The sequence below is a fragment of the Manduca sexta genome, chromosome 8, assembly GCF_014839805.1.
Source record: "Manduca sexta isolate Smith_Timp_Sample1 chromosome 8, JHU_Msex_v1.0, whole genome shotgun sequence".
In the NCBI taxonomy this organism is placed as follows: domain Eukaryota; kingdom Metazoa; phylum Arthropoda; class Insecta; order Lepidoptera; family Sphingidae; genus Manduca; species Manduca sexta.
In genome coordinates this window covers 3,385,549-3,412,192 of record NC_051122.1, presented here as the reverse complement: position 1 = coordinate 3,412,192, position 26,644 = coordinate 3,385,549, and the positions used below count along the sequence as shown (strand labels likewise).

The 26,644-nt window shown below is 33.9% G+C and overlaps 4 protein-coding genes across 6 annotated transcripts in view; 2 read left to right on the top strand and 2 right to left on the bottom strand.

The window, feature by feature from the left end:
* LOC115444146 (acetylcholine receptor subunit beta-like 2) overlaps nucleotides 1–915 on the top strand; it is a 39,675-nt gene extending 38,760 nt beyond the window's left edge. Inside the window, exon 11 of one of the 2 annotated variants that reach the window (XM_030169804.2) lies at nucleotides 569–915. In XM_030169804.2, coding sequence (XP_030025664.1) covers nucleotides 569–787 — 219 coding nt within the window. In that variant the 3' untranslated portion in view covers nucleotides 788–915. The remainder of the gene's footprint in view (nucleotides 1–568) is intronic. The other variant, XM_030169806.2, reaches the window with a different exon arrangement.
* Nucleotides 916–1,891: 976 nt separating this feature from the next.
* On the bottom strand, nucleotides 1,892–9,643 carry LOC115444147. 2 transcript variants are annotated; one of them, XM_037436501.1, is made up of 6 exons: nucleotides 9,346–9,643; nucleotides 5,375–5,450; nucleotides 4,515–4,646; nucleotides 3,417–3,490; nucleotides 2,956–3,063; nucleotides 1,892–2,070 (listed from the first exon to the last, which is right to left on the bottom strand). In XM_037436501.1, exons 2-6 carry the CDS (start codon nucleotides 5,417–5,419, stop codon nucleotides 1,923–1,925), a joined length of 507 nt encoding a protein of 168 aa, XP_037292398.1. In that variant the 5' UTR covers nucleotides 5,420–5,450; nucleotides 9,346–9,643; the 3' UTR covers nucleotides 1,892–1,922. The 2 variants fall into 2 exon arrangements, with proteins under 2 accessions (XP_037292398.1, XP_030025668.1); XM_030169808.2 differs by lacking the exon at nucleotides 9,346–9,643 and adding an exon at nucleotides 6,612–8,159.
* A 1,219-nt stretch (nucleotides 9,644–10,862) lies between these two features.
* Nucleotides 10,863–15,767, bottom strand: LOC115444154. Its single transcript, XM_030169823.2, has 6 exons — nucleotides 15,687–15,767; nucleotides 14,473–14,566; nucleotides 14,053–14,178; nucleotides 13,215–13,321; nucleotides 12,515–12,616; nucleotides 10,863–12,107 (listed from the first exon to the last, which is right to left on the bottom strand). Exons 1-6 carry the CDS (start codon nucleotides 15,761–15,763, stop codon nucleotides 11,957–11,959), a joined length of 657 nt encoding a protein of 218 aa, XP_030025683.2. The 5' UTR covers nucleotides 15,764–15,767; the 3' UTR covers nucleotides 10,863–11,956.
* Nucleotides 15,768–20,845: 5,078 nt separating this feature from the next.
* On the top strand, nucleotides 20,846–25,270 carry LOC115444156. Its single transcript, XM_030169825.1, has 4 exons — nucleotides 20,846–20,990; nucleotides 22,566–23,050; nucleotides 24,357–24,467; nucleotides 24,774–25,270. The coding sequence occupies exons 1-4, from the start codon at nucleotides 20,892–20,894 to the stop codon at nucleotides 24,952–24,954; spliced, it is 876 nt and encodes a 291-aa protein (XP_030025685.1). The 5' UTR covers nucleotides 20,846–20,891; the 3' UTR covers nucleotides 24,955–25,270.
* The last annotated feature ends 1,374 nt before the right edge of the window (nucleotides 25,271–26,644 follow it).

The following is a 26,644-nucleotide window of genomic DNA, read 5'->3' as shown; positions in this document are numbered from 1 at the left end:
AGGGGTTCAATTAAACTGAGCCTCTTTTGAAAATAAGCCAACGACATTTGTTGTTATAAAATTGCCTCTTTAGTATAACTTGACGCGATTTACTTTGTGAAACTTTTAAATTATAATTGGAAGACGAGATTCGAGGGGGAGTGCCTAATTGGAAATGAGTTCGCTTCGTATTACTTATTTGTTTTCAATGGATATGGCTGTTTAACTTTCAAGTAAGGTTACATTGAGAAGACGTGATGGATTAGCCAAAGATAACTATTTGGAAATTGGAAATAGACTTTGATGTGTATACGTTTATTCTTCTGTAACAGGGGGAAAGTCACACATAACGACCCGAACTACTACGGCCTAAGTGCGAAAAAGGACTCCTTCAGCAGGGGGAAAGTAGAGTTTTGGTTATGGATATTTTATGCAATTTATGGGGTATCTAAATATTATACAAAACCGAAGTTTGTTTGTTTCAATGCACTAATCTCAGGAACTGCTAAACTTTGTAGGTAGTATGCACACACTATGTATGTGCTTATTTATTATTTTCTATATTTAAACCATTGTTCTTTGTCCCCAGGTCGTTGAAGACTGGAAGTTCATGTCTATGGTACTGGACCGTTTCTTCCTCTGGTTGTTTACTATCGCCTGCTTCGTGGGAACATTTGGGATCATCTTCCAGTCTCCGTCCCTCTACGACACCAGGGTGCCTGTAGATCAGCAGATATCATCCATTCCAATGAAGAAGAACAACTTCTTCTACCCGAAAGACATTGAAACTATTGGTATTATTAGTTAAATATTTATGATGATCATTTCGATTGAAGATTTATACAGATTTTGTTAAATGGGCTTCCTAATTTAAATTTAATGTTTGAATGTATGAGTTTAAAATTATATGAAATTGTTTTATTTGTTCATTTTGTTGTAGATAAATAATGTATAATTAAGAATATAAAGTAGAACTTTTAAACATATTTGTAACGAATTTTATGGCATGGCTACAATTAATTTAGAAATAATCTAATTATAATAAATATAATCAAACGCAGTTACAAAATATTGCACAAATTGTAGATTTAATGAACTTATAATTAGTGCCAAGAATTATTTGAACGCTGTATTTTAAAATAAGTCTTAGTAGAAATTTCATGTTACGGCTGTGAAGTTTAAGTTTTAAACGGATTTTATAATATTGTATTAATGTAGGTTGAAATTTTCAAATAAAATATTGCAATTTATCGTTTTGTTTCAATGAAAACTTAAAAAAATTGAGTAACAAAATAAATAATCTGTAAGTTATAATCTAGTTATAATTATAATAACAAAAATTATCACAATTTCATTTGTTTTGATACATTTGTTTTAGCTATTTCGGTTTAAAAACCAAACTATGAGAGCAATCTGGAAGAATATTTTTTAAAATAACAAAAAATCTTTCAAATCGGCTAATAATTGACTTAGTTCTGAGGTAACAAATATAAAAAATACGTCCCAACGTGGGGCACACGCCCCACAGTGGGGCAATTCGATAGTTAAAGGGGGCAATTTAAACAAAATATTTGGTTTTGAAATTTTACTTACGATGTTTTGATAGCAATTTCATAGTGATTTCTTCCTAAAATTTATCATTTATATTTTTTAAGGGAACAGAAAGTTTTTAAAGGTTAAAAATTATGTATGAGGTCATAAAAAATTTAGAAATGTTAAGATGGGGCATGGCTTAAAAAAGGTTGGGAAACACTGGCCTAAACCCTCTCAGTAACAGATCAGATCCTGGCCCAACTGGGCTAGTATATACAGGCCTGGCATTATAATATTACGAGTATCTGTGTTAACCAAAATATGAAAATAATGGGAATAGGCCAGGCGGAAGTGCTTCCTGGATCAATAAAAAGTCTTATGTCATTAAAGTCGTATATTTGCAATCGTCATTAATGCCGTATCTCGACAAGTCTAGTGATGATGTCGAACAGGCTGAAGGGGCAGTCGTCTAGGTATTTGTCGCAGTCTCCCTTCTGCCCGTCAGCTTCGGCCTCGTAGTAGTCGTCGTCCAGGCCCTCCTCGCGGGATGCTGAGGGACTGAAAGGAAGACCACACGGTATACCCTTGCCTCTTTATTCATAGACGTTATTTATCTAAGGACGGAGCATTGCTGTGATAACAAGTCTGTTTCTCAGTGCTGACGGCATGGCAGCCTTTGTAGTGCGTAGACATAGAGCCGTTGTGATTGGCTAATATTGAAATACAACTTTAATCTAGTTGGCTGTCAGATAAACGAACCTGAAAAACAGACTTGTTATCACAGCAATGTGTCCGTCCTTAGATTACACACGTCTATGAATAAGGGGGTAGGTCTAAATAACTTAGATAAATAACGACTATTAATAAGGGGGTTAGACTATGTAAAAACATGTATACTATCTATTTATACTAGGTGTAAAACCCGCCTCAGTGATACACGTTAGTGTGTTGCGTTCTGGGATCACCCTGTGCATATCCGCATATATATAATTCTGCCAACTTGCGAGGGCCAATTATCTCTCATCAATCGATACTTTATCGGATGCCATTTGATTTACAGTGGTTTTTTTTTATTGAAACGCCATGTCAAAATTACCCTGTATGTTGTTAAAAGTACACTGATTTGTAATTTAAAGTTTTGGATGATGTTGCTACTTGCTACTGATTAATAGCGATTGTGGCACTTTTTATTTTTGCCATCGTTATAAGTAATATTTTTTTTAGTTTTTCCACTTCAAGTTTACCAAATTTTCTATATATCTACATGACCTAATCAGGATGACTGGTAAAGAATCCCTATAGCATTAAGTCCGCTTGCAAACCAAATGTAAAGTGTAGAAATAACATTTATTTTTTCACAATACTGAGCTGAAAATTGGCCAGGATTCTAGAAGCTTCTTTAAATTCCTTATCCAAGCCCTTAGTGTCATAAGTCATACATACGTGAACACGACATGCATTATGTGTCCCAGGAGGCCGTTGTGGTGTAGAGGGGTCTCGGCTGCCTCGCAAATGTTTCGTAGCATGCACTCCCGTCCGTTCATACCATGCCTGAAATATTCAATGAAGTTTGGGTGAGTTATGTATTAGAGAAGATATATGTATTTATTTATTCTTCTTTATTATTTACAATTTGGTTTTTCCATAAACATCTCACACTAAGCTAAGCCTGTATCGTAGCCAGTATTGTTTAAACTATATTTTGAAGTTGAAAAAAACTAAATTTAAATGATTATAGAAAGTTTCAATAGCTAAAAATGATGGTTCGATGAACAAAAACAATTTTTGTGTTAAACAATACGTATTAAAAATTACGAATTAACTTTGAATATTTGAAGTATTTGCGCGATTGCATTGTGTTTATTTGTGATAGTAATTCTTAAAAGTAATTTTAAATCACTTACTCTTTAAATCTCGTTTCAAGAACGGTGTAGGCAAGTTCTCTTGTGATACTCCGAGTTTGGCGGGAACTAATCATCTGAAAATTCAATAAAGCTTTTATTTAAATTCGCTTAAAATAACATCCAAAAATGTAACATATCCATAATATCACAATCATACCACACAATTAACAAGGTAATAATAGAATATAATTAAATGCCAACCAATTCAATATGTTTTTTCATAAATGTCATATTTGGGGATGTGGTTTAGCCCGTATGGACGCAGTCTGTCTGGCCACGGTTTTGGCTGCGGTCGAACAGAATTAACCGGTTGTCATATAGCCCGGTGAACCGCATAAGCCTGATGTTGATACTAACAGACTGGTTCGGGAGGGTTTTTCATGATATGCCGAGATAGGCAATTTGGACTTCTGGTAAACACCAATTAGAAAGTACATACTCACGCTTTTTATCCTCAAGAGAGGCAGAAGCGCAACTGGCGCATATATTTTGGGAGTGAATTCCGTCGCATGATGGGGGAATTACAATGTACGGATTTAATAAGTTGTTAAAAGTAAACATAAATCTGTTCTTTAATGTACTAAATATATAAATCGTTTTAAAGAGATCTGGTTTATTTTATATAAAAACCTTTGGAGAAGTAACATATATACATTATTTTCCTTAGTAATATCTATAGATCATTTAATATGTTGCGTTATGGTTTGCAGACAAATTTTTCTTAGTTTTATTTGCATATCACTTAGGCTACTGGCTAAATATAATAGAGAAAAAATAGAGTGTATTGTCAATAGAAACCTGGACTAATATTTATATATTAGTCTATACATAATATAAAACAAAGTCCCCTTTTCTGCCTGTCTTATATTATCGATTTTCTCAAAATCTAATGAACAGACTTTTATGAAATTTAGTATGGAGATAGTTTAAGACCTTGGGGAGGTTATAAGCTATTTTCTATCCTGGGAAAATACATAGCTGGACTTTTATCCCGGAAAACTCCATCACGTGGGTGAAGCAGCGAGAAAAAGCTAATAATACAATGAGATGCTTAAACAGACTGCTACAAATGATAAATCTAGTATATTTGGTACTCACCGGCAGATTGGGGAAGATGACCTCGTCGATCTCTGTAATGTTAGTAAGCACGCTGTAGTTCGACTCGAAGTTGTACGAGACGAACACGTTTTTGTCCGGGATATCAATAGGCACAGCTATCGCCAAGAATGTCTGGAAAATTTATTATTCATAGTTTCAAGAGTTCGCTATTGAATCTCAAGGATACACACGGTATTTATTACTGTGGAATCTGTATTGGGTTCGGCTGAAAATCTGCGAGTCAGTTCACGCTGTAGCATTAAGCTTAGCTGGATCTTGGTTTTGGTTTGTTTTTATTTTGTTATTTCTATTGTATTACTGAAGTTTTAATTTCATTCTTATTTAATTATTTGTTTTGTTTTTTTATATAATGTTATTAAAATAAAATTAAATATTTCTTTCTTTCTATATTTATTTATGCCAATTGGTGTTCAATCAAGAGTTCGCTATTGATTCGTCGGGTCACCACACATATACTTATTTGTGCGAATTAGGGACTGAGACTATTTGATCTTAAGTTTGGTGTTGTGTCTTAACCTTAATGCTTAAATTCGAGGTACATTGCATTTAAATCAATATACTAAGATTTCATTTTTGAAACAACAGTTCATACAATCTTTTTAACACAGTTTACATACAATTCAAGATGCTAGACGGAATACAGACACCATCCTTGTGTCGATTGAAGAGAGGTAACCATCTCACATCAGTCAAAACTATCAAGACCCTTATCACCAGGAGCAGAAGGGTCACTTTACCTTGCTCGTATTGTAAAAATTAACACCCATCAAAATTGCATGATGCCAAATGTCAAAGCCGTTGTTTGTAGCGGTCTCCTTAATTATTACGAGAGTACTTACGCCGTAAAGACTTGTCGGTGGGAATATTAGCGCTCGTTTCTGCATGGAACTTGCTGAGGAATGCGCGAACACGCTTCTGTAAGCAATTGGACGTAAATACAATTAAACGAATGAAAGAATTTATTGATTACATAACAGATAATAAAGTGTTTGTTCACGTCTCAAGTGCTGTGCAGATTTCGATATAGGTATTTTTTATGGCTTTAAATGGCAAGACGAACTTGTAGTTCGCCTGATGATAAGCGATACGACTGTCCTTAATAAAACATTATCCAACACCTTGAAGAACAAAGTATTCTTTGGTATGTTACTGCGCTCGGAGATATGAGATGTTAAGTCTTATTATGTCCAGTAGTTACACTGACTACAAACGTAACTAGTAACGGTACCTAAATAATATTGAGATACCAAATAAAAGTTATTACTCAGCGTTTTAACTAATTACTATTTTGTTAAGGTTGTGAATGAAACCGAATTAATTTTACAAAATAGCCTTTACAAGATAGCGGTAGTGTTAAAAAAGAATGGAAGCGAGACTTTGCAAACTAGATAGGTAACATACATACTTCAGTTAGTTAATCAACTTAACACAAGTGGCTAACTGATAATAACTCTATATTTCTTAAAGCGACGGTAAAGGGAAACAATAAGTCTTTGAGTACGTGTATCCTGTAAAGGCAAACAACACTTCTTTGAAAACGTGTATTCTTCTTTATTATAGTGGTCAAATAAAATGCATTATAATCAATGTTAAAAACTGAAATATTGTAAGTAAAATCCATTCTTTACTCATCATTTCTTTCTATTATTATTTGTCCCATTTTCACTTATTAAGACTCACGGTTTAATGCACTTAAGTACTGCTATAACTGTGATTATCTCATGCAATTAAGTTTATTTATAACCGACTTCAAAAAACAAAGGAGGATATCAATTCGACGTGAATGTTTTTTTTTATGTTTGTAACCTCAGAACTCACTCATTTATGAACCGATTTGGAAATTTCTTTATTTATTCGAAAGAATATACCTCCAGATTGGTCCCAAAGAATCCCGTATACTTGTTCATATATTTATCTAGTTTAACTACAAATTTTAATTAGGCACCGACTCCAAAATTGGTATCCAGTATATACCTGTTATGTGAAATAATTTTTTGGTTTTGAATGGTTTTTTAAGGCGGTTTTAATTTTTTACCTCCATGATTAGCTTAATATATAAGTGGTAATAGTACTTACAAGGCAAATATAATTAAACACTTCATTTTTTCACAGAACATAAAAGAACATTAGAACACTCGGACGCTATAGCACTGTCACAACTTTTTTGAATAGACTACGCACGGCGACAACTGCTCTCTATTTCGCGGCATTCCGAAATAAATTATCGTGCGTACGCTAAACAACTGCGCACCGCTTATTGGACATGGTAGAAAATGGTAGAAATTTGGATATGTACAAAAGTATTACGATTGTACATCATCAATTACATTTAGCGGAATTGTTCAGTTTGGTCCAGAGTTTAGTTAGTTTTGACTGGTGTTAAGTAATTGATTGCGAGTAATACTTTGACATTAATCAAAATGGGGGAATGGGGGTTTATGGGATATAGAAGTATACGGTTAGATTTTTTTTCAAAAGAAAAGTACCCAGTAACGTTTTTCACAAAATCCTGGTTATAAAAAATTGCGCTGTACCAAAACTAATTAAATCAAATTTGCCCTTTTTTGTGTGAAGATATGATTATTTTTTAACTTTTCGAAATTTTGGTTTCTTATAAAATTCTGCTGTTAGTACATTTATGTAAATTTATTACTTTGGACAAGATAAATACGCGTAGATATAGGATGTATACATAAGTAAAAAGAACACCCAGATCTAAGCCTTTTTATTGTTTATTTTAATACTTTTCATTGAGATAATTTTATTAATGTAGTTAAAAAATAATAATAAAGCATGTATGTAATTTATTTAAAATTTAAAAGACTTAACCACATGTTTGTTATAATCAACAGATGTACTGGAAAATAGGAAACTGTTAAATGATTCCGAACTTAGTAAAAATATTTCAAATTACCTAAAATTTTCTCATTCAACAATGGTATAAGTTCCTACTATTTTTTTTTTCTTCTAAAAGAGGGCCCATAAACAGTCGAACGAGCAACACTAGAAGTCCCGCTAAGTGTCAACAGATGAGCCAGCAGCGAAATGAACCACTTGAGGTGATAATTGTCCCAGAACACATTGAAAGTGACCTCGTATTTCGTCAGAATAACTTTTAGAAAATTTATTTAGCGACCATCAAAATAATGAAAGTCACGAGTATAGAACATTTATTAGCAAGTACCGATAATGGTTTAGTTTAAGATAATTATTACAGTTTGTGGTGAAAATGTAAGTGAATCGATGTTTGATGGTAGTTACCGACTTAATATTGTCAATGGGCTTGCGAAGTCAGAGCCAAAATTTAGAATGGAATATACTACATATAAACGAACAGTTCTGCCTTTGTCGTAGTGAAATATGGTAGAGATAAAATATGGGTAAACATTATTAAATTTTTCTTCCCTAAAATTGATTTCAATAGTATACTCATAGCGGCGATAGACTATTTGGTAGTGGAACGGATTGTCAAGACGAATGTCCGCAGGTTCAAATCCAAAGTTACGCACCTCTAATTTTTCTAAAGTTATGTATTCTTTGTGAATTAACGGTGAAGTAAAACGTCCTGAGTAAACCTGTAAGTATGTTAAAGGACTTATCTATAAGAATTTTTAGAGTATGTGAAGTCTGCCAATCCGCACTATCCCTCTCAGAAAGAAATAAAGCCCATGCCCAGTAATGGGCCAGTATATAATATAAGACTAATATTATTATTAATACTCTATATAAGCCAATCCGCGTATTAATCATTTCATGTGCTTTATATCGCGTTACTTGCATTAATTATGCCGAAATGTATGATCTTTAATGAATAAAAATGAACGGCAATTCCGTACGAAATCATTTTAAAACCCAATTACCACTTGAAAATCCTTTTCCAACGTCCACAACTAGAATGACACCAATACATCTATTTTTGAAAACTAATTCTGTTCTTGCATTCCGTGGTCCGGTCCAACAAAGCTGAAATTAAAATTTAACTGACGTAAAACTGAGCGCAACCGAATTAATTTAATTAAAAGTTTCCACGTCCATTTTCATTATTTATTTTTATATTAGGACAAGGGCCGTGCGATACGTAATTGTGAATGCTGTTGACCACGGTACTGCGTGTGTTAGAGCTCATTATTTTAAGTACTGCCTCTTTTGGAATTATAAGTGCATGGTTTTACTCATCTACACCGTAATTTTATTCACTGCACCTGATGGTAATTGGAGTGGAGTCCTATAGAATGTTGACTGACGAGAGATGATTACCCCTGGGTTGTATTATTGTGTCAACTGGCGACCCACCTGGATCTCACTTCATTTGATTTATTCACCTAAAAGACGTACTTTGGGCTCATTTTGCCGCGCTTATATAACAAAAAAGAAATTCATTGGTGGATGACAATTTAATATTCTTTTAGTACACTTATATCTTCTGTATGCGACAGTCTATCTGGTTTCGTAAATTCAATGAAGCACATGGCTAGAACACACTAGGTACGTAAATATCGAAAAATAACAAAAATGTTTTTGATATTTGCATATACATTATGCAACATTCTGAATGATCATTCCTGACTTGTTCTGAATTGTTTCACTTGTATTTATTGTTTATATACTTTATTTTTATTTGTGTAATACACCTATTTAGTGTCCGTACGTCACCCGGGGCGCCTCATTGAAAATCAGCGCTGCGGTATCAGACTGGTACTGCAGCAAGAAGTTGAATGAGAGTTCCCATTGTTGGCATAATAGGTATCATTTATTTTTCTAATTTTATGTTTTTGTTCTCTTTTTGTTACTACGTGCACGTTATACTTACTGTTTGTGTGCAATAATAAAGTCTTTCTTTCTTTCTTCTATTTACTGAACAATCCAACTGTGAAATAATTTGCCACAACACTAACCAAGACCAAGCACCTTCCCCGTGACGTAAGTATCACAGATTATACACATGTGCAGCATAATCTAGAAAATTCCAATTATGCAAAACGCCTAAAACATTTCCACTGGAGAAATTTATCTTGCGAAGCCTCACAAATTGGCTTTATGTCGCCTTGACAGATGTAATCGCCGAATTTACGTGACAAAAGCCTCTCCGACTTATTGAGGAGTATTTACATGTGTTGACGCACTAATGGAGATTATTTTGCCGTGTGTGTTATTACGTATATGTGTCTGATTATGTATGTGTGTGTTCAGGGGTAGAGAGGTGTGTGTGTGCTATTTGTTTTAGCATATGTTTTAATGCGGGGATTTGTTGGTTTAATATTGTCTTTATGTTGTTTTATTATGATTAATCATTCTGTATCTTATATAATGAATTGGTTTAAATTTGTGACATAGTAGGAATTTGTCGTTCACCCATGTGAAAAATCCTTATCGCTTCAAAAGTACCCAATCACTATAGCACCATTTATATGACGCTAGAGTTATTTACTTAAAAACATTGTAAATAAAAAGTAAGGCACTAATCCAGGACATGGTTTATCCATGCGCCAAATTTCACCTCAATCCGTTCAACTGTTTTTGCGTTTTTTTAAAAAAAATAACAAATGTTTTCGCAAACGCATTTATAATGTTATGAACTAAAACTTTTTTGTTTTTTTTCGTGGTTTTTTATATTATTATTTTCTCCCGACATTTTGAAGACTGCAGCCTTCACGGTAAACAGGGGACTGAGAACTTTATAATATAAGTAAGAAAAGAAGTATGATTTTCGTTGATCAGAAATAGATATAACTGATTATGTACAACATTTTTTAGAAACACGATCGTGAGTTTGTCCTAAACTGGAAATATCGAACTTTTTTATTTTTCTTTACATCATAAACATTGTAAACGGTCCACAGACCATCTCTAACATCGTAAATAAGCGAGCTACTTATCTATTCGTGACGTAACGTCAGAAGCACGCGGGACCGCGGCCGGCGTCGTGTGATTTTTGTAAACCATGCAATCATAAAATGAATTTTTGGATGTATTTCCCGCGGGAAGCGAGTGGCTTCGTATGGGTATTCGCCTTTTGGTGTAGATTAAAGGATGTTAAGCACTTTTCTCATAAAATATTGTGGTTATATTTTTATGATACGTTTTTAGAATGCATTTCAAAAAGAAATTGTTAGAAAATTGTATATGGTAGATACTTATCTTAAATGGCTACTTTTTACATTATGCTAAGAAAATTAAATTACAAATAGGAGACAAGTATCATTCGAAGGGGGAACGGAATAAGATTTATTTTTTTTCTATTAATTTAAAGGTTTTTATTTTCAAAATTGCAAAGTTACGCCCATAATTGCATATAAGATTAACAGTAAAAATTAACAAAATTTTTTAATAAACAACATAATCAAATAATATTTAAACGATAAAATAGTAAAATCAAGAAAACATTTGCCAAGGCAGAGACCTCGCAAATATTGAATGCTGATCGTACTATTGACGATTGGCGTTTAAAATACTGCATCGGATTGTTGACATTACAAATCTGCGGCCGAATATTTTACGGTTGTCAATTGGAACTGGGTCTGCGAAATTTCACTCGAGCTTTCGAATATCAGCCATATTTTGGTTTGTTCAAATTGTTTTGTTTACATTGTTCATGATGCTTTTTGGGAAAATAATAATCCGAGTTTTACCAAGCGCAGTGTATAAGTAATTATACTTAAGATAAAAAAAGCAAAATAAACAACTAAACATGTAATTAATAGTCTTACGCTTTGTATTCCGTGCAAAATTTCAGTGCTCCGTGTTTCTCACCTAAAATGGTATTAACTGAAAATGTACTTTAGTGTGTGCAACTTTGCCAAATATTAGCGGCACGTGATGTGCTTTTTTTATTTAAGATATAAAATAAATATAACTTTAGAATTGAAATTAATTTATTAGCCTTGTTGGTCGTGGAACGATCTGCCAAGTCGAATGTCTGCAGGTTTAAAGTCCAAGCGGACACACATCCGACTTTTCTAAAATCGTGTGTATATTCTTTGTAATTTACAATCGCTTGGTTTAAGGAGGAAGCAAAACATCATGAGAAAAACTGCATAACTTAGAAGTTCTCTGTATGAATTTTGAGAGTGTATGAAGTCTAGCAATACAATTAACATGATTTTTATTGTAGTGGTTACATTCTAGTATATGTTAATTTTCGCTTGCTTTAACGGTGAAAGAAATCATCGTGATGAAACCTGCATACCTTAGAAGTTCTTTATAAGAATTTTTAGAGTATGTGAAGTCCACCAATTCCCAATAGGCCAGCGTGGTGGTCTAAGGCCCAATCCTTTTCAGTAATAAAGTAGGCCCATGACGAGCAGTGAGACAGTACCTATATAATACAGGGCTGATATTATCATCATTGTCAACTGAAAAAGTAAAACCGTACCGAACTTATAGTACATTACAGTTTCCTTATACTTATTAACACATTCAGATCACACAAAGCCGTCAATGTACGTTGATATGGCGTCCAAAGGATTTGTTTTACAATATTCTGCATATTCTTCGCACTGGTTGTCCATTCCATATAACTCTGCTTCGTAGAATTCGTCCTCTATATTCTCTTCGGACATCGATGTGGAGGGGCTGTAAGAAACATTGTGAACTATAAAAATTTACTCTTTAGGTTCTAAAATTTTTGAAAATGAAAATGTCTCGAATGGAGATTAAAAACGATAAAAATTCTTAAAGATTTTCATTCCTTGACGATTGAAAGAAATAAAACTACAGTTTTGTGGAAAAAAACCAAGTAAACTTCTTTTGGAATGACTTTGATCAAAACAAGTCTGTCAATTATAACAAATACAATAGAAATATACAAAATGTTAGTTTATATCCGATTTCATTTAGCTTTTCTGTGTCTGAATATGTTATAAAAGAAATTATAATCGGTATATTTTCATGCAATTCTTCCAATTATTTCCACTCTGCTTACATTAGCAATCTAAATAATCACCCATCTCACTATGCCTATCATATATAAAATCACTCACGTCAGTATAAGATATAGCAGGTCGCCCAACAACCCATTATGCTCCACACTAGCATGCTCGCAAATCGCTCTGAGTAAGCACTCGCGTCCGGGTAACCCGTGTCTGGAACAAATCACCTCGTTTTAAAACTGGTATGTAGAAGGAGAATATTGAAGATTGGCTGATTCATACAGATTATAAGAAAAAAGAAATTGACTGCTTTGGTGGTGGATATAAAAGAGTATACGTAAATTTCAATTTATTGCACTCCACAATTATTTAGACAAAGTCGCATATTAATAGAATAGTCAAGTACATAATCGTTGAGCCTGTGCGCCGCTAAATAACGAGAGAAGTAGAAACTATATTTTATTATGATACGTATTTTTTGAATCACTAAGTACTAATAGTATATTTATTTTCGGTACTTATGTTAATACTACTATATCTACCGTGCATGACTAGAAAGCAGACCAATATAAGCATCATTGCAACGTTTCTTGTTGGTTCAGATTACTGACTAAACTGTCTACCACCAGGGGTGCTCTTCTTAATAGAACTTAACGTTCGTAAAACTCTAGCTATTCAATTATACCAAAAGTAATGGTCAACATTTAGACCCAATTTACAGTAATATTGCAACCGCAAGACTACGATCGTTAATTTATGTCGACTAAGTATATTCTTAGTTGAAAACAACAGAATAACTAAAAGTACAAACTTCTCTAAGAATCCCTCAATCAGAGTGTATAGCTTCTGCCGCGAGAAATCATTTGGATTGAAAGCATTTTTGTTTTGAACGTCTCGATCTTCACGGCCTCTTGATACCTGTAATTTTATTTAAAAAATTATGGACGAAAGAAATATATTTCCACCTCCATATATTTGAGGCAAAAGGCTGACTGGTTACTGTCCCAGTTGAGCTTGTAAAAACCAAACGTGTTACCCAATTTGGAAATCAGATCCAGGATTTATTGGAAAGCTTGGAGTGGGTTGGAGATATGTGTAGTGAATTAGTAGCGGAATTTCGAAATCAATGTTAATATCCGTTTAAACGTCAGAACTAGAGTCAATGTCGATAACCAAGTCGACGTCGGTGAGTCGGAGCTTAAAATAGTATCAGTGTTCATACTTAAGGCTAGCTCAATATCTGTCAGCCTCAGGATCAGTATCTTTACATCATCTGTATACTTTTACAATCTACATTTCTTCTGTATTTTCTCGGGTTGGACCGAAAATGATTGTGACTAGGTTTTCCATTTTAAAAAGGCACAGCTCAGAATCAGGAAGTTGGCGGTGAGATATCCCCGACCTTTGGAAAGCACGAAAAGCTGTTGGTCCTGTCCTTGATCACACTCCGGTCATATCGGATTGCCGTCTCACCGGACTGTGAGAGTGAAGGAACTGAGGGTGCACCTGCGTATTGCGCACACACTTGTGCACTATAATATCTGCTGCGTACTTAGTTGATCTTAATTCAGATTGGCCGCCATTGCGGAAATTCAGCTAGGGGAGATTCATGCATACTTCTACAGTGTTAGTGTGGGTGGGTTACCTACTTCAATGTCGCCGAGCAAAGGATCGAAGTACGTGGAATTATCTACGTTGTAGTAGTTAGCTTCGAAGAACCAAGCGACGCTCACGTACGTATCTGGGTGGAGTGGTATGGAGACAGTCACAAACACCTGAAATATTATAATCAATAAAAAAAAATAGTTTTGATGTACAAAATTCTTTTTTTATAGAATTAATATCATGGAGTGCTTTATTACATGATGTTGCTTCTATAGGGAAGACGTAACGTTTCACGGAACAATGCTCTGGGTGAGTCATCTACTATGAATCGTCTCATGATTTATCAATCAACTGTAAAAACTTATATACGAAAGTGTTTTTTTAATAAGATATTAATTCATTACTCTGCTATTGTATATACGTATTAGATTAGAACTGTTTCTGAACATAAAGAGTCCACTTACCCCCCATTGTGTGTCTTTTGTGAACAATAAGTATCTTCTCTGCCGTTTGTGAGTCGCCATTTCTGTATTCAGCAGTTTGAATGCTACGATCACTCTGAAATATTGATTATTATAGATAAGGGCGTGGATGATGTCAACAAACAGCGATATCAAACGATTATAATAAAAACATAGGTAAGATAATAAGTTGTTTATGAATGCTATTTTAATATAAAGCTCACGTTTGTAATTTCGTAGAGGTAAGCAGAGGTCTAACTAGTGCATCAATAAATCATGAGCCTTAATCGCTAATAGGTTTTATATGAAGGTTAGAAAGGTTTTAATTCTTTTTTATCATACAGGTACGGAAATTGGATCCCACTTCATCTGATGGTAAGTGGAGTGGGGTCCAATAGGATGTCGTCTGACGACAGATGATTACCCCTCAACAGTCGACACAATTATGCCGGCCTGTTCGGACCGGATATACACAGACTGATCCCGGAACGCGATACACTTACGTTTGCCAATATGTTGGGTTTTAACACCTTGTGTAGGTACGGTGTTTGCTATCCAAGCGGATATAAAATATATCCTACCAGTAGCAATTTATTGCCATAATTACATATCAAATATACAAAATAGGAAACAATTGTATAATATGAACAGCATTTAAAATATTAGATATTAATAGCTCTAATAAAACAGGATCTACAAACGATACGTTTTTCGAGAATTTTTATAATTAAATTAATGATGCCACCATATTAGTAACAGTAGCATGATTGAAAACTAAAACAAACATTCATTAAAAATAACGTAATTTTATGCTGAAGAGAATGTTAGATATCATAATTTTAATTAGGAGTAATTAGGTAGTAGGGTGAGGTTTCAAGATCTTAAGAATGATGCTAATGTATTTGAAATAGGGGATTTTAGCAGCCATGAAGGTCTGACATGTTAGAAGAGAAAAATGTATGATCTAGCTTAGAGTATGCCTTGAAAGTCTTGGGTTTTGTTATGCGCTGTTTTATTTCGAATGTAGAACTAAATTACAACTGACATGCGTTAAAAGTATAAATAAAGATTTACTAAACAGATAGCAAGTGCACATATAAATCCTCGCGTATTAGAAATCGACCAGATATGAAAGATTGCATAGGTGCAATAAAAGCATCTGTTGATTACGGATTTAACACAAATTTACTCTGACAAACCAAATAAAAACTACTTACAGAAGTGTGTTAAAATTAAATACCATATTGAACACGGAACTAATCCAAACGGCTTTAACTGAACATATGCCAGACATACGGTAAGTCCAGAACGTTATATTTATTCAAAATATTAGTTCAATCCGTTCGCACTCCGCTGAACAGCTTTTAAATACATGTGTTTGTGATTATCGAGGATTTGTACGGTTATTGCATAGTATGATGGATTTACTGCGAAAGTAGATTTAGATGTTTCTAAATTATTAGGATCTAAACTGGAGTATTATATTAGTATTTGGGATTACATAATACCTATGTATACGTGATGCTATCATCACGCTTTTTTCCCTTTTCAAAGGTAGGTAGAGGTGTAATACACCTACATTTTGCCAGTTATGTTAAGTTCCATGTAATAGGGGGCAGATCTATTGCCTTTTACGGGCACTAACTTAGAGTCGGACACAATTCCACACCCCGGGATAATATTAGAACATAGCCATATTCTAGGGTCGGCCGGGCAGCTCATCCAGCCAGATAAAACAATCTAGAGACTTTTAAGAAAGGAACCTGATGATTTTTCTGGGTTTGATTTGTGCGCAACGATGTCTGACCTACCTTAATTCGCCTTCAAAAACCAATAAAATCAGAAAATAATTTAATGTTACCTATATACTGATTAGCAATTTCGGAATCGATGCCTAATTAAAATTAAACATCCTTTTATATTTTTGTTCTAACTAAAAAAAGGGCGAATTGAACATCTTGTAAAAACGAGCTGATGCGAAGGGTGCTTCAACTTTTGAGTGCCAAGATTGCCATCTAGTTGAGTTTAAAATAAATATTGAACCTGCTCTTCCTAGCAATGAGCTATTGCATGTTTCAATTATTATTTACCCTATTAACTAAATGATACCATTATCGTAAGATGTTGAAACTTCGGTGTTTACCATTAAACCAATAATAATTTTATACGAGAGTCCGGTGTTTTATTTTTGCAAAACTTTGCTCTCACACAACTTTTGTCGAAGTGTTTTAAGAACATTTTTATAGCGAAAGCCGGTGAATGGCCAAGTGTTTCTTATAGTTGAGTGATTAACACACTGACTTGAGTAGTGGTGAATGTTCCTGACCCTGAAGTAAAGTATTGGGGGATATTTTGTTGAATGTTTTTTTCATAGTCAATCCCGGGGGAAACCGGCGAAGGGGAAATTGGAATCCCCGGGTTAGGGACTGCAGGGCCCTGGTGGAAAGTTGGGAGGGGATATCTGGGGAAGGAAGTGTGGAGGAAGGAGAAGGATTAGGATGGGAGTAGGGGAGATGGCTAGGAAATGTTCACGAGCCCTCATAGGCCTCACTGTGAATTGGAAACCATGAGGGATACACATTAACTGTATGCCAAGGCGGCACATGCCTCCCTGTGCATAGAAGTGCATTCGGTGTGGAAACCGAGCCCTTGATAACTGCCTCGGGGGGAAATGAGTAGTTGCACTAATACCGTAAAACGCAATACCAAAGCCGGTACTTGACATGAGTTCTTTGCATATATACATTTCACCAAGCATAAATAGGTCTCATAATGTGATATGACTGCCTCAGTGGCGTAGTTGTATTGGGAGCGCGATATAACCACCGCCTCGAAGTCGCGGTTCGAATTTCGGGTTATTGAGTCTTTCAGTTCGGAAACTGGAATTTGTGCCCGATATGGCCATATGCTCACCCCCTGTCAATATCATGGGACGGAACACACATTTCAAAAAGTGGCAGCGTTATTAGCACCCTTGACTGATACGTCGGGGATAAATTGAAAGTGTTAGCTTTTTTAATTTATTTTTGTTTACGATTTCATATAAGGCGAGTTTGTTGCCAATTACAAATTTTATTCTCGGCTAATTTAGATGAGGTTTTTCAAATTTAATCGGTCTAGGAATTGAACGAGAACCACATGATTCAAAACCCAGGCATGCCGCCACTAAACTAAGACTACGATACAATAAATAATAGAAATATACAATGAAACAAACTATTCATCTGAAAATTATGAAGAAGGCATCTAAGATAATTCTCAGACAAAGAACAAATATTAATAAAGAAAAGTGCCAAATAATTTTGTAGACTTGGCAAAATTCTCATTAAGTTATTAAAATACAATAGGTATCTTAATTAAAGTGGATTGTTTCGCAAATGGCGATCCACTTCTGAAATTTCTAATTGGCTTTGTGGTGTAACAAGAAAAATTACGAGAGGTTTTATTAATTACAGATGAAGCTCAATTAGAGTTCATTAATGAAATTGTTTGCCGGATTAAACGAAATAATCAATACAGGCAAAGTTATATTGAATTTGCATTTCAGTATTTGACGTATGAAACTAAGACCGGTAAATGATAAATAGGTTCCTATTATTATATGACTGGTGAAATGTCGCTCTGTCTACCCTTGAAAAGAGAAATAGGGCGTAATCATGTATGTACTTCATTATAAAGTTACATTTTATAACAAACTAATCATAGCAAAAAATAACACTTTTGCTGGTATTACTATATACTGGATACTGGATAGCCACAACCATACACAAGATGTTAAAACTCGCCGTAGTGGCTCACATAAGTATGTCGCATTCTGGGATCAATATGTGTATACTGCTGTGCTAAGCTCAAAAGCGGTATCTCAAAAAAATCAAAATCTTGATTTTTATGCCGTCAGATAGCTTAAAGAAATACCTATCCAATGAACTTATCTAAATAAAGGTATCATGTTTAGAATTTTTTAAAAAAACCCTTACAAGAGTGTCTTTATCTCAGTTTTACATAAAAACTATAAAACTGTATTTACAAAACTGCGATGATCTCAAAATAAGGTTTCCCTGACATACCGCTTTTGCGCTTATCACGGCAGTATATCCGGTTCCAACAGGCCGGCATAATTGTGTCGACTGCCGTCAAACTCTTGTTAGTCGACATTTCGACACTCCACTTAATCAGGTCCAGTGAGGTAACTTTGCGGTGCAAGTATAAAACACTTGTTTGAGGCACATTATAGCTTGAAAATAAACAAAGCAGGCTCCCAACGTCCAATGCATTTTCCTTTGCAAACATTTTCGCGTGTACACACCGCATCAAAGCGGACTGCGTTTATCCAGAAATATATTGGAATGAAGGGTTTAAATGGGATTTTGCGGTCACACGAGTGTTGTTAACAAGTGCTACTCTCTTATTTATGTATGAAATTATGTTTTTTTGTAGTGGGTTGAGATTATAGAATTGTTAAGTGTTATTATGGAAATTTTTCTAACAGATAGGTTTAGGTTTAAAGCAAGAATTTTTTATAGTCTTCGTGCAAAATTATAAAGCTATATCTAAATCTATATATACATACAACAAAGTCCTCAAAAACTGTCTGTTTGTATGTGATAATTTTTCTCAAAATCTATTAAATGGATTTTTATGAAATTTGGTATGGAGATAGTTCAAGACCTTGGGAAGTTTATAGGCTACTTTCTTTCCCGGGAAAATATATAGCGGGACTTTTATCCCGAAAAAAATTCAGGCGGTCGAAGCTGCGAGCCAAAGTCAGTTTAAAATAAAATTAAAATTGAAATAAATCTATTGTGCGCATTTTATTGCATATCATTCTGTGTAGATGTGACTGTCAACGGCAAAATTAAAAAAAACAAGTATAATTGTATAATGTAGGTAGATATTGTAGCTTTGATTTTCGGACGACCAACACCTAAGTCCACCTCGTGACTACGAAGGTTGACGTCTGAAACGTCTGGAGAAAATTTTAATATAAAAACCGCGATAAAATCCGAAAAATAGTTTCATTTCAATGTCTAATAATCGTGTAAACATAAAACATTATAATAATTACCAATCAATGTTCCATCTCTTTCACTTACAAATTATTTGACATAGGGATGAAAGTGACAAACGCTGATTAATAAATAACAGGGTTTGTTAAACTTAATTAACTAATCTATCATAATTAAATAATTTAGACTACCTTGAGTTTGTTAATTTTAAATAACTAAGTCGATATTAGTAACGGTATAAATAATTGAATTAAGGTTACTTTGTTATAGCGGGCGACCTAAATTAAGGCCAGTCTCTAAGCGGTAATACGGGGCTAGGGAGCCTATTCGGAAAAACGAAACTAAACCTGTTAGAAAGCGACGAGAATAGGATAAAGTTGGAAATAATAAAATACTTTATTTATCACGCAGGCGAACAAAGTTGCACTTATCGTCAAAACAATTTATAAGAATAATAATATTTTTTCCAAAATAATTAAAATTAAGCATTTAAAGAAATAAGATAATACAGTGTTGCTATGGACCGCGTAAAAACTCTATTTTACCGCCAGGAACATCTTTGGCCTTCTGGTCAATTTATGTATGTATAATATTCTACATAACAATAGTAAAACTTTATTTAATTTTATACTTTATTTATTCTTAAAAATTTCAATGCATGAAAATATAAAGGAAATGAATTATCCTCCGATGGCGAGACTCAAGACCCAAGCCACCGGTAGTAAGGGATTCAAAGTGAATGTAGTCACAATGCGTATTATTATTATATTTAAAATAATAGTATTACTATTGTAACTTTTATTATCGGCATGGCATTTGACGTCAGACAGATTACACATAGACATTAATGATAACCAAGCCAAATTCCTTTTACCCACTTAAAAAAAATTGGGCCGACGCCACATTCAAGTAGGATAGGAGAAAAGGAATGTTAGTTATTTCATACTTATTTACTTTAAATAATCCTTCGGTAGACGCACAGTTTCGCTTCTCAGCATAGATACCATGACCCAAAATATTTGCGATAATTTTTTTCCATTTTCGGCATTAGTAATACCTGGGGATTTTATTACTTAGTAACAGTTGGTATTACAATGAACATCAAACCCAACTAACATAATAGGATAGACATTTTAAAATCAATAAAAGTAGACCAAAACCTTCCTAATAGAAACTTATATTTAGCAAAACCAATTAAATCATTTTTAAATACATAGTCCAACCTATACATCTCACTACACAAAGAATTATTCAGTAAAACTACAATAAAATAAATTTTGTCACGAAAAAATACAAATTCGAACGAGGCCGCTCTCAAATCACTGGGAAAATATAACGGTTCATTAGCCAGCGAGCGTGGGCTCTACAAACACACATTTCTTACATGGTATTTGCGCGCCGGCCGTGACAGTCACCATGTTCCTGCCGGCAATTTTCCTGCTACTAGCGACCAGTGAAGCGAGTAGACACAGAAGGTACCTAGTGTACCCCGACGGAGGCCCCGCAAGAGCTCAGGTATTTTTATCGAGTAGGATTTCTCTAACGTTGATTTAACTTAAGCAAATGGTGTTGCCTTTGCACAACGGATAGGGCTTAACGAAGCAGTGTTTTTTGTTCTTGAATTTAAATGCAATTAGTTTCTGTCTTCCGAAGCGTGTTATGACTTGGGTTTTTTCTTTTTGTTTGATAATGTTATTTTGTTCATCTGATTTCTTTTTGGAATGTAGTTTAAAGTTTGTGGGCTTGGAATGAATACGATTTCTGTTATTTACTTTTGGAATTGTACATTAATTCTAGTATGGCAATTTTCGCTTGTTTTAACGGTTAGGGACATCGTGATGAAACCTGTATATCTGAGAAGTTCTCTATAGGAACTTTGATGGTGTGTTAAGTCCACCATTCCGCACTTTGCCAGCGTGGTGGACAAAGGACTAATCCCTCTCAGTAGTAGAAGAGGCCCGTGCCTAGCAATGGGACAGTATATAAAATAGGGCTGATAATATTATTATATTACTGTGTAAATTTTAATATAGTTGGGATGGTGGACAGTTTATCCGGACATTATTAAATTGTTTTACGATAAAGTAAAATCCATAGCTGCCTTATCTACAATGTATATTCTATAGGATAGACAGACATTTACATACCTACGGACGCTTCCATATAAGTATTATAATAAGGTCTTATATTAAATAAACAATATACGGCCGAAAAAATATCTCTCATTACTTTATTATTCTTAACATTTTCCTCTCCTTATTGAAACATAATACATTATACTTATACCTTTATAAATTTATTAAAAACAAAGTCGACATTCTTAATACCTCGAACGGTTTTTCACGGTACATATTTTCTGTATTAGGGTTGTGTGAAAAAGGAAAGTGAACACATGTTAGATGTAGGTCAACGTCATACATGAGTTACCTTTTAAAATAAACTACCTTTTAATAAACATTTACAATATTTATCTAATTAGTTTTGTATCTTTGACTCTTAATTTATTTGGAAATTAGGAACATTAAGGCAAACATTATTTGTTTAAGAGCTCGAATTTATGTGAAATATTTAAATAAAAAAAATAATATTGAAATATCCACATCTTGTTATCTCTTTAGTAACGGAGCTTTTTAGAATTTTTATAAGTATTAGATTGTTTCGGTGGCGTAGTTGTCTTACGTGTGCGAGTGCAGTGCTTAAGTCGTCGATTTTCGGGTCGGGCAAAGTGATAGTTGGTTTTTTTATTTAGTGTCAGCCCAGAGTCTGGAAATTTGTGCCTGATATAGCGATAGGCTCGCTTCCTATCACATCATGGGACCGATATACACGGCAAAATATGGGTGCACCAGTTATGCAGTTATGTTAGGCAAAGCCTTCCCTGTCGGGGATAAAAGGCGCCAGTGTGTCGGTGTGTGTGTGTATTATTAGTACTACCTAGTATATTATCTGTGCTAGTACCTATTTAGGAAGTTAGCTGATATTAGATGAGATTACCTTTGAATACTACAAAGTCAAGGTTATCTAATAGTGCATTATAATAGGTATGTAATATTTACAGATAAAAATAAACTTTATTTCTTCTGATTTCAGTTCATTATTGGTCTTGGTGTTCCCGTAGATCTAAAGGAGCAATCTGTAACAGTCGGAACAGTTATAAAATTCCAATATGATTTGCCAACGAACAGTACAGAATACACGAGCAGAATTTATGGCTTCGTCAACACAGTTTCTAGGGACATGGACGGGAACCTTCCAAACGAAGACGTAGAAACAAATGAGATAGCCGATGATTCTAGAAATTTTGACGAAGCAGGAGATATTGAACACAATGAGACGGAAAGAGACAACGATACTTTAGTCGATATCACTTTTGATGAGAACAGACGTAAAAGATCTCTAGTTTATACAGAAGGTGGAATTATTGATGGTGTTAATGTCGAAGGTAGAACGGAGCTGCCTTTAGAAGAAGCCATCAGACGTCAAGAATTGATAGATCAAAATAATTTGGAGGTAGAAGAACCGCAGAGAATGAATAGATGGGATTTCTATAAGATATTGGAACACATGGTAGAAAGGTAACAAATAATAATACAATTGCATGTAAATGTTTGAACTTTATGTATGCGCATTTTAATAACATTTTTGAGAAATGCTCTCTGGAAATCCTTGACGACGGACTTGAAGCAAACTTAATAATTTTGTAAAATAGAATTAACACTTTACTGCAAACAAAAATTAAAAACTTGAATTCAGAAATGCTTCTCGCTCATAACTTTGCATTTATACTACTAAATAAAGAACTAAGATATTTTTCACGAGCATTCCAAATAAAAACGCTTTCGAAGCAAGTAATTTGCATTCGTAATGTATGTAAGGTAACAATTGCGCGGATACTAACAAATAATTTTGCAGAAATGCATAAAAATGTGGTATTTTAGATTTTAATTAAAGCGAAATAGCGTAAGCTGTTCGTTTAGTATGAAGATTACATTCAGTTTTGCATTGAATGCTATCCACAATTTAACCGCAAAAGACTTTACAGTAACATTGTTTTTGTGGAAACTTCAGTGAAATTTTATCGTCTGCTTTGATTGTTCTTTAAAATACCAGTTTGGTTGAAGATGCAGAATAATTTTAGAGACTTAATAAAATTATAAAAACTCGTTCACAGACGCATAGCTTAAACCGGTTGCTTAAGAGGCGTGAAATTTTGCACACGTGTTCCTCATGTGATGTAACTGAGCAGCAGCAGTAAGAAAGGATTTTTGGAAATTAAATTCGTTACTGAAATTGAAGTTAATTAACTCAGTATTAGGTGCTGTTTCACGAAGTCTGAGTAAAGGCTACTCGTCACATAAATACATAAGATGACCAAATACTATTATACCAATTTTCTTTTAAATATATAACTGTTTTCCCTAATAAACAAAAAAGTCACACTTTAATCTATGCTCCCAAATAAATGGTATTAAAATAAGTATTATCGGTTTAATTCGGTAACTTTCAAATAAAATTGCAATAAAACTCAAGGAATTAAGTCGGACAAATTGATTCGACATGAAATCTCTGATTAATTCTTGACAATTACTTTACGAAATTTATACTGCAAACCATTTGCATGCTATTAATAATACACCCTTACAAAATCTTTTCATCATAAAATCCCTAATAGAAATTAAGTATAATACACCATTCTCTGCAATTAAAACGGACATTACAAAATCCGCATTCATGAAACAACACATTTGTATGCAAACTAATTGCATTAAAAAAATCAAAAAGGTTTTAAATTCCGCCGGCGCTCGCGAATTCCTGTAAAGAGCTCCCGACAAAATTCGCTTTTAGAATATTTTATTGAGATGTGCATTGAAAATTCCGCAGGTACGGTTACACAGGGCGGCCCTGCCTGCTTCGAACAATCTGCGAAGCGGCCGTGGTTCCTTTCACACACGAAAACGGTTTGCTTGGAGAAATTGGACATATACTATTCACGTAAGTATATCCACAATGGCATGAAAGGACTAAGAGCTTATTTCTTTTATATTTGGTAATTCTTTATGTTCTTTAGAACTGGCTTTTACTTCAACCTCTTTGGGTTGTTGCTGGTGTAGAATTTTAAGTAAGATGTTTAGTGGTTTTGCTAGTTTCAAAAGAAGTCTAAAAATGGATTGATTTAATGAAGGAATGAACTAAAGTTACTTTATTTGACCGACGTAATTCGCAACTAAATAATTCGTACTGCTTTTATCAGTCAAGTTTCAGAGGAACTAATGATGGTAAAATATATTTTATTTTCAGACCATCGTCAACTAAAGATACACTGTCCCATCATACGGATAATGAGTACCACGCAGCAGAAAGGCTTGGGAGGGAGGCTGGAGTGGACTGCGAGAGCCTCTTCCCAGAATGCGAAGGTTCTGTTCTCGAGACCTTTACTACGATAGGAGAGCAGACGTTGCAGAAATTTGGATACATCTAATTGATAGAATTATTGTTGATTTAACTCTTGCTTCTACCATTTTTATTTTCATTCGTAATACGTTTTATTATTTCTAATATCTTAATATTGTGTTTTTTATTTTTGAAATTGTTTGATGTGGAGCAAAGAGTGACAATATAATAAAGAGATTTATAAGCAAGAGGTTACTTTCGGATGTGTAATCAGTTTGGTAAAAATTAATAGTATTCCCAGAAGTATCGGTTTTAGAGGTGATAAAGTAATTCTGGATGTCGACCGTTTAAAATGCTTGACATGCAGAATACTAGCGTGTTTGATTTTTAATAATAAAATTAATTTATATTTGTAAGTGTATTTTATTTTTTAACCAATAATAAACAAGTATAAATAGATTTCATAAAATTGAAAATCTTTTTGAACTAGGTTTTCTTGTTTTATATATAACTATTGAGAATATTTTTATATCCAACAAACGTCATATTACTAAAGAAAACAGACTTTAATCCCGTTGATTTAAAAACCATATATTTCACTAAATTTCACTATAATATCGAATGTTCACTCAATAGACAGGAAAAAGTAAAAAAATCAAAATGTTGAAGGAAGCTATCAAAGCTTTGACGTTAACGCTAGTTGCGATCAAATAACTAATAAAAGTTAAACACACTATCGAAGCACTGAAATTGAATAAAGCAGAAAAGCTAAACACCATTGATAAAATTCCTTTTAAGGGTGGAAATCTACAAACGCCTGCGAGATTGAAATAGCAAACTGAGGTAACTGTGTACGGAGCACACATTGCTCTTTCTTTTTTATACGTTTCTTAAGGTAAATGAATCGGAAGAAATGTATTATGGCCCTTTAGAGTAAATAAAGCAATTTAGCACGTGTGATTTACGATTTCAGCCAGTTGGGAGTTAATGGTTATCGCTTTTTGATACTAGTAAATTACGTTTGATTTTAAACTCAATTATGTGTTTGCTAGGTTTGGCTTGCATGAAAGTTTGAATTCCGCAGGAAATAAGTAATAATTATTTCCATTGTAGGTAATTTTATAGGATCAAAGCTTATCACGGTACCAACCTCTTATCATTTCGGGGTTGAATAGCCTCCTTCGTAAAATAAGTTCTGTTAAAATAAAATATTGATTTAAGCAATATAAAAATATTTGAATAAGTATTCGAAAATTAAATAATTAAGGTCAGTCGGGGGAAGTGCGCCATAAAATTTTCATAGCTGGATTCAAGGTAAAATAATTTCTTTTTGTGCTGACTTAAGAATGTAATTTTATTAATTTAAGAATATTTGGTATTTTGTGATAACAACCTATAGCCATTCAAGGAAATCGGACCATAAATTAATAATATTTTGCTCAAAGTAAAAAAAAATGGTAGTAGGCGCACTTGCCTCTGGAAATGGGGTAAGTGCGCCTGTGTAAAAAAAACGCCAATATGGAACATTATAAAGAAAACACTCATTTTAGTCCATAGAGAAATAAGTTTTACTCACATTGCTCTTGGATAATTTTTAATCACTCAATATTATAACAAACTATGGCTGTCAAATCAAATTCGGGGTAAGTGCGCCATATGTTTGTAAATCAGGGCTTCAAAACATTTTAGATTTTTTTTTTGCTATATTTAGGTATTAATATTATAGTTTTGTGTGCGGATATGTTGGAATAAAAAAATGGTAGCCCTAATACAAAATC

What these genes read in the sequence shown, in the direction of transcription:
- LOC115444147 (XM_030169808.2), bottom strand. Translation starts at nt 6,652, where the DNA reads ATGTTCTGTGAAAAAATGAAGTGTTTAATTATATTTGCCTT. An exon ending in CACCGACAAGTCTTTACGGC is followed by an intron (nt 4,647 to 5,374) that starts GTAAGTACTCTC and finishes TAAATTTTCCAG; the next exon opens with ACATTCTTGGCGATAGCTGT. An exon ending in CTTGAAACGAGATTTAAAGA is followed by an intron (nt 3,064 to 3,416) that starts GTAAGTGATTTA and finishes TGAATATTTCAG; the next exon opens with GCATGGTATGAACGGACGGG.
- LOC115444154 (XM_030169823.2), bottom strand. Translation starts at nt 15,763, where the DNA reads ATGTCTGGCATATGTTCAGTTAAAGCCGTTTGGATTAGTTCCGTGTTC. An exon ending in CAAAAGACACACAATGGGGG is followed by an intron (nt 14,179 to 14,472) that starts GTAAGTGGACTC and finishes ATAATATTTCAG; the next exon opens with GTGTTTGTGACTGTCTCCAT. An exon ending in CTTTGCTCGGCGACATTGAA is followed by an intron (nt 13,322 to 14,052) that starts GTAGGTAACCCA and finishes ATAAAATTACAG; the next exon opens with GTATCAAGAGGCCGTGAAGA.
- LOC115444156 (XM_030169825.1), top strand. Translation starts at nt 20,892, where the DNA reads ATGTTCCTGCCGGCAATTTTCCTGCTACTAGCGACCAGTGAAGCGAGT. An exon ending in GAGGCCCCGCAAGAGCTCAG is followed by an intron (nt 20,991 to 22,565) that starts GTATTTTTATCG and finishes TTCTGATTTCAG; the next exon opens with TTCATTATTGGTCTTGGTGT. An exon ending in ATTGGACATATACTATTCAC is followed by an intron (nt 24,468 to 24,773) that starts GTAAGTATATCC and finishes TTTTATTTTCAG; the next exon opens with ACCATCGTCAACTAAAGATA.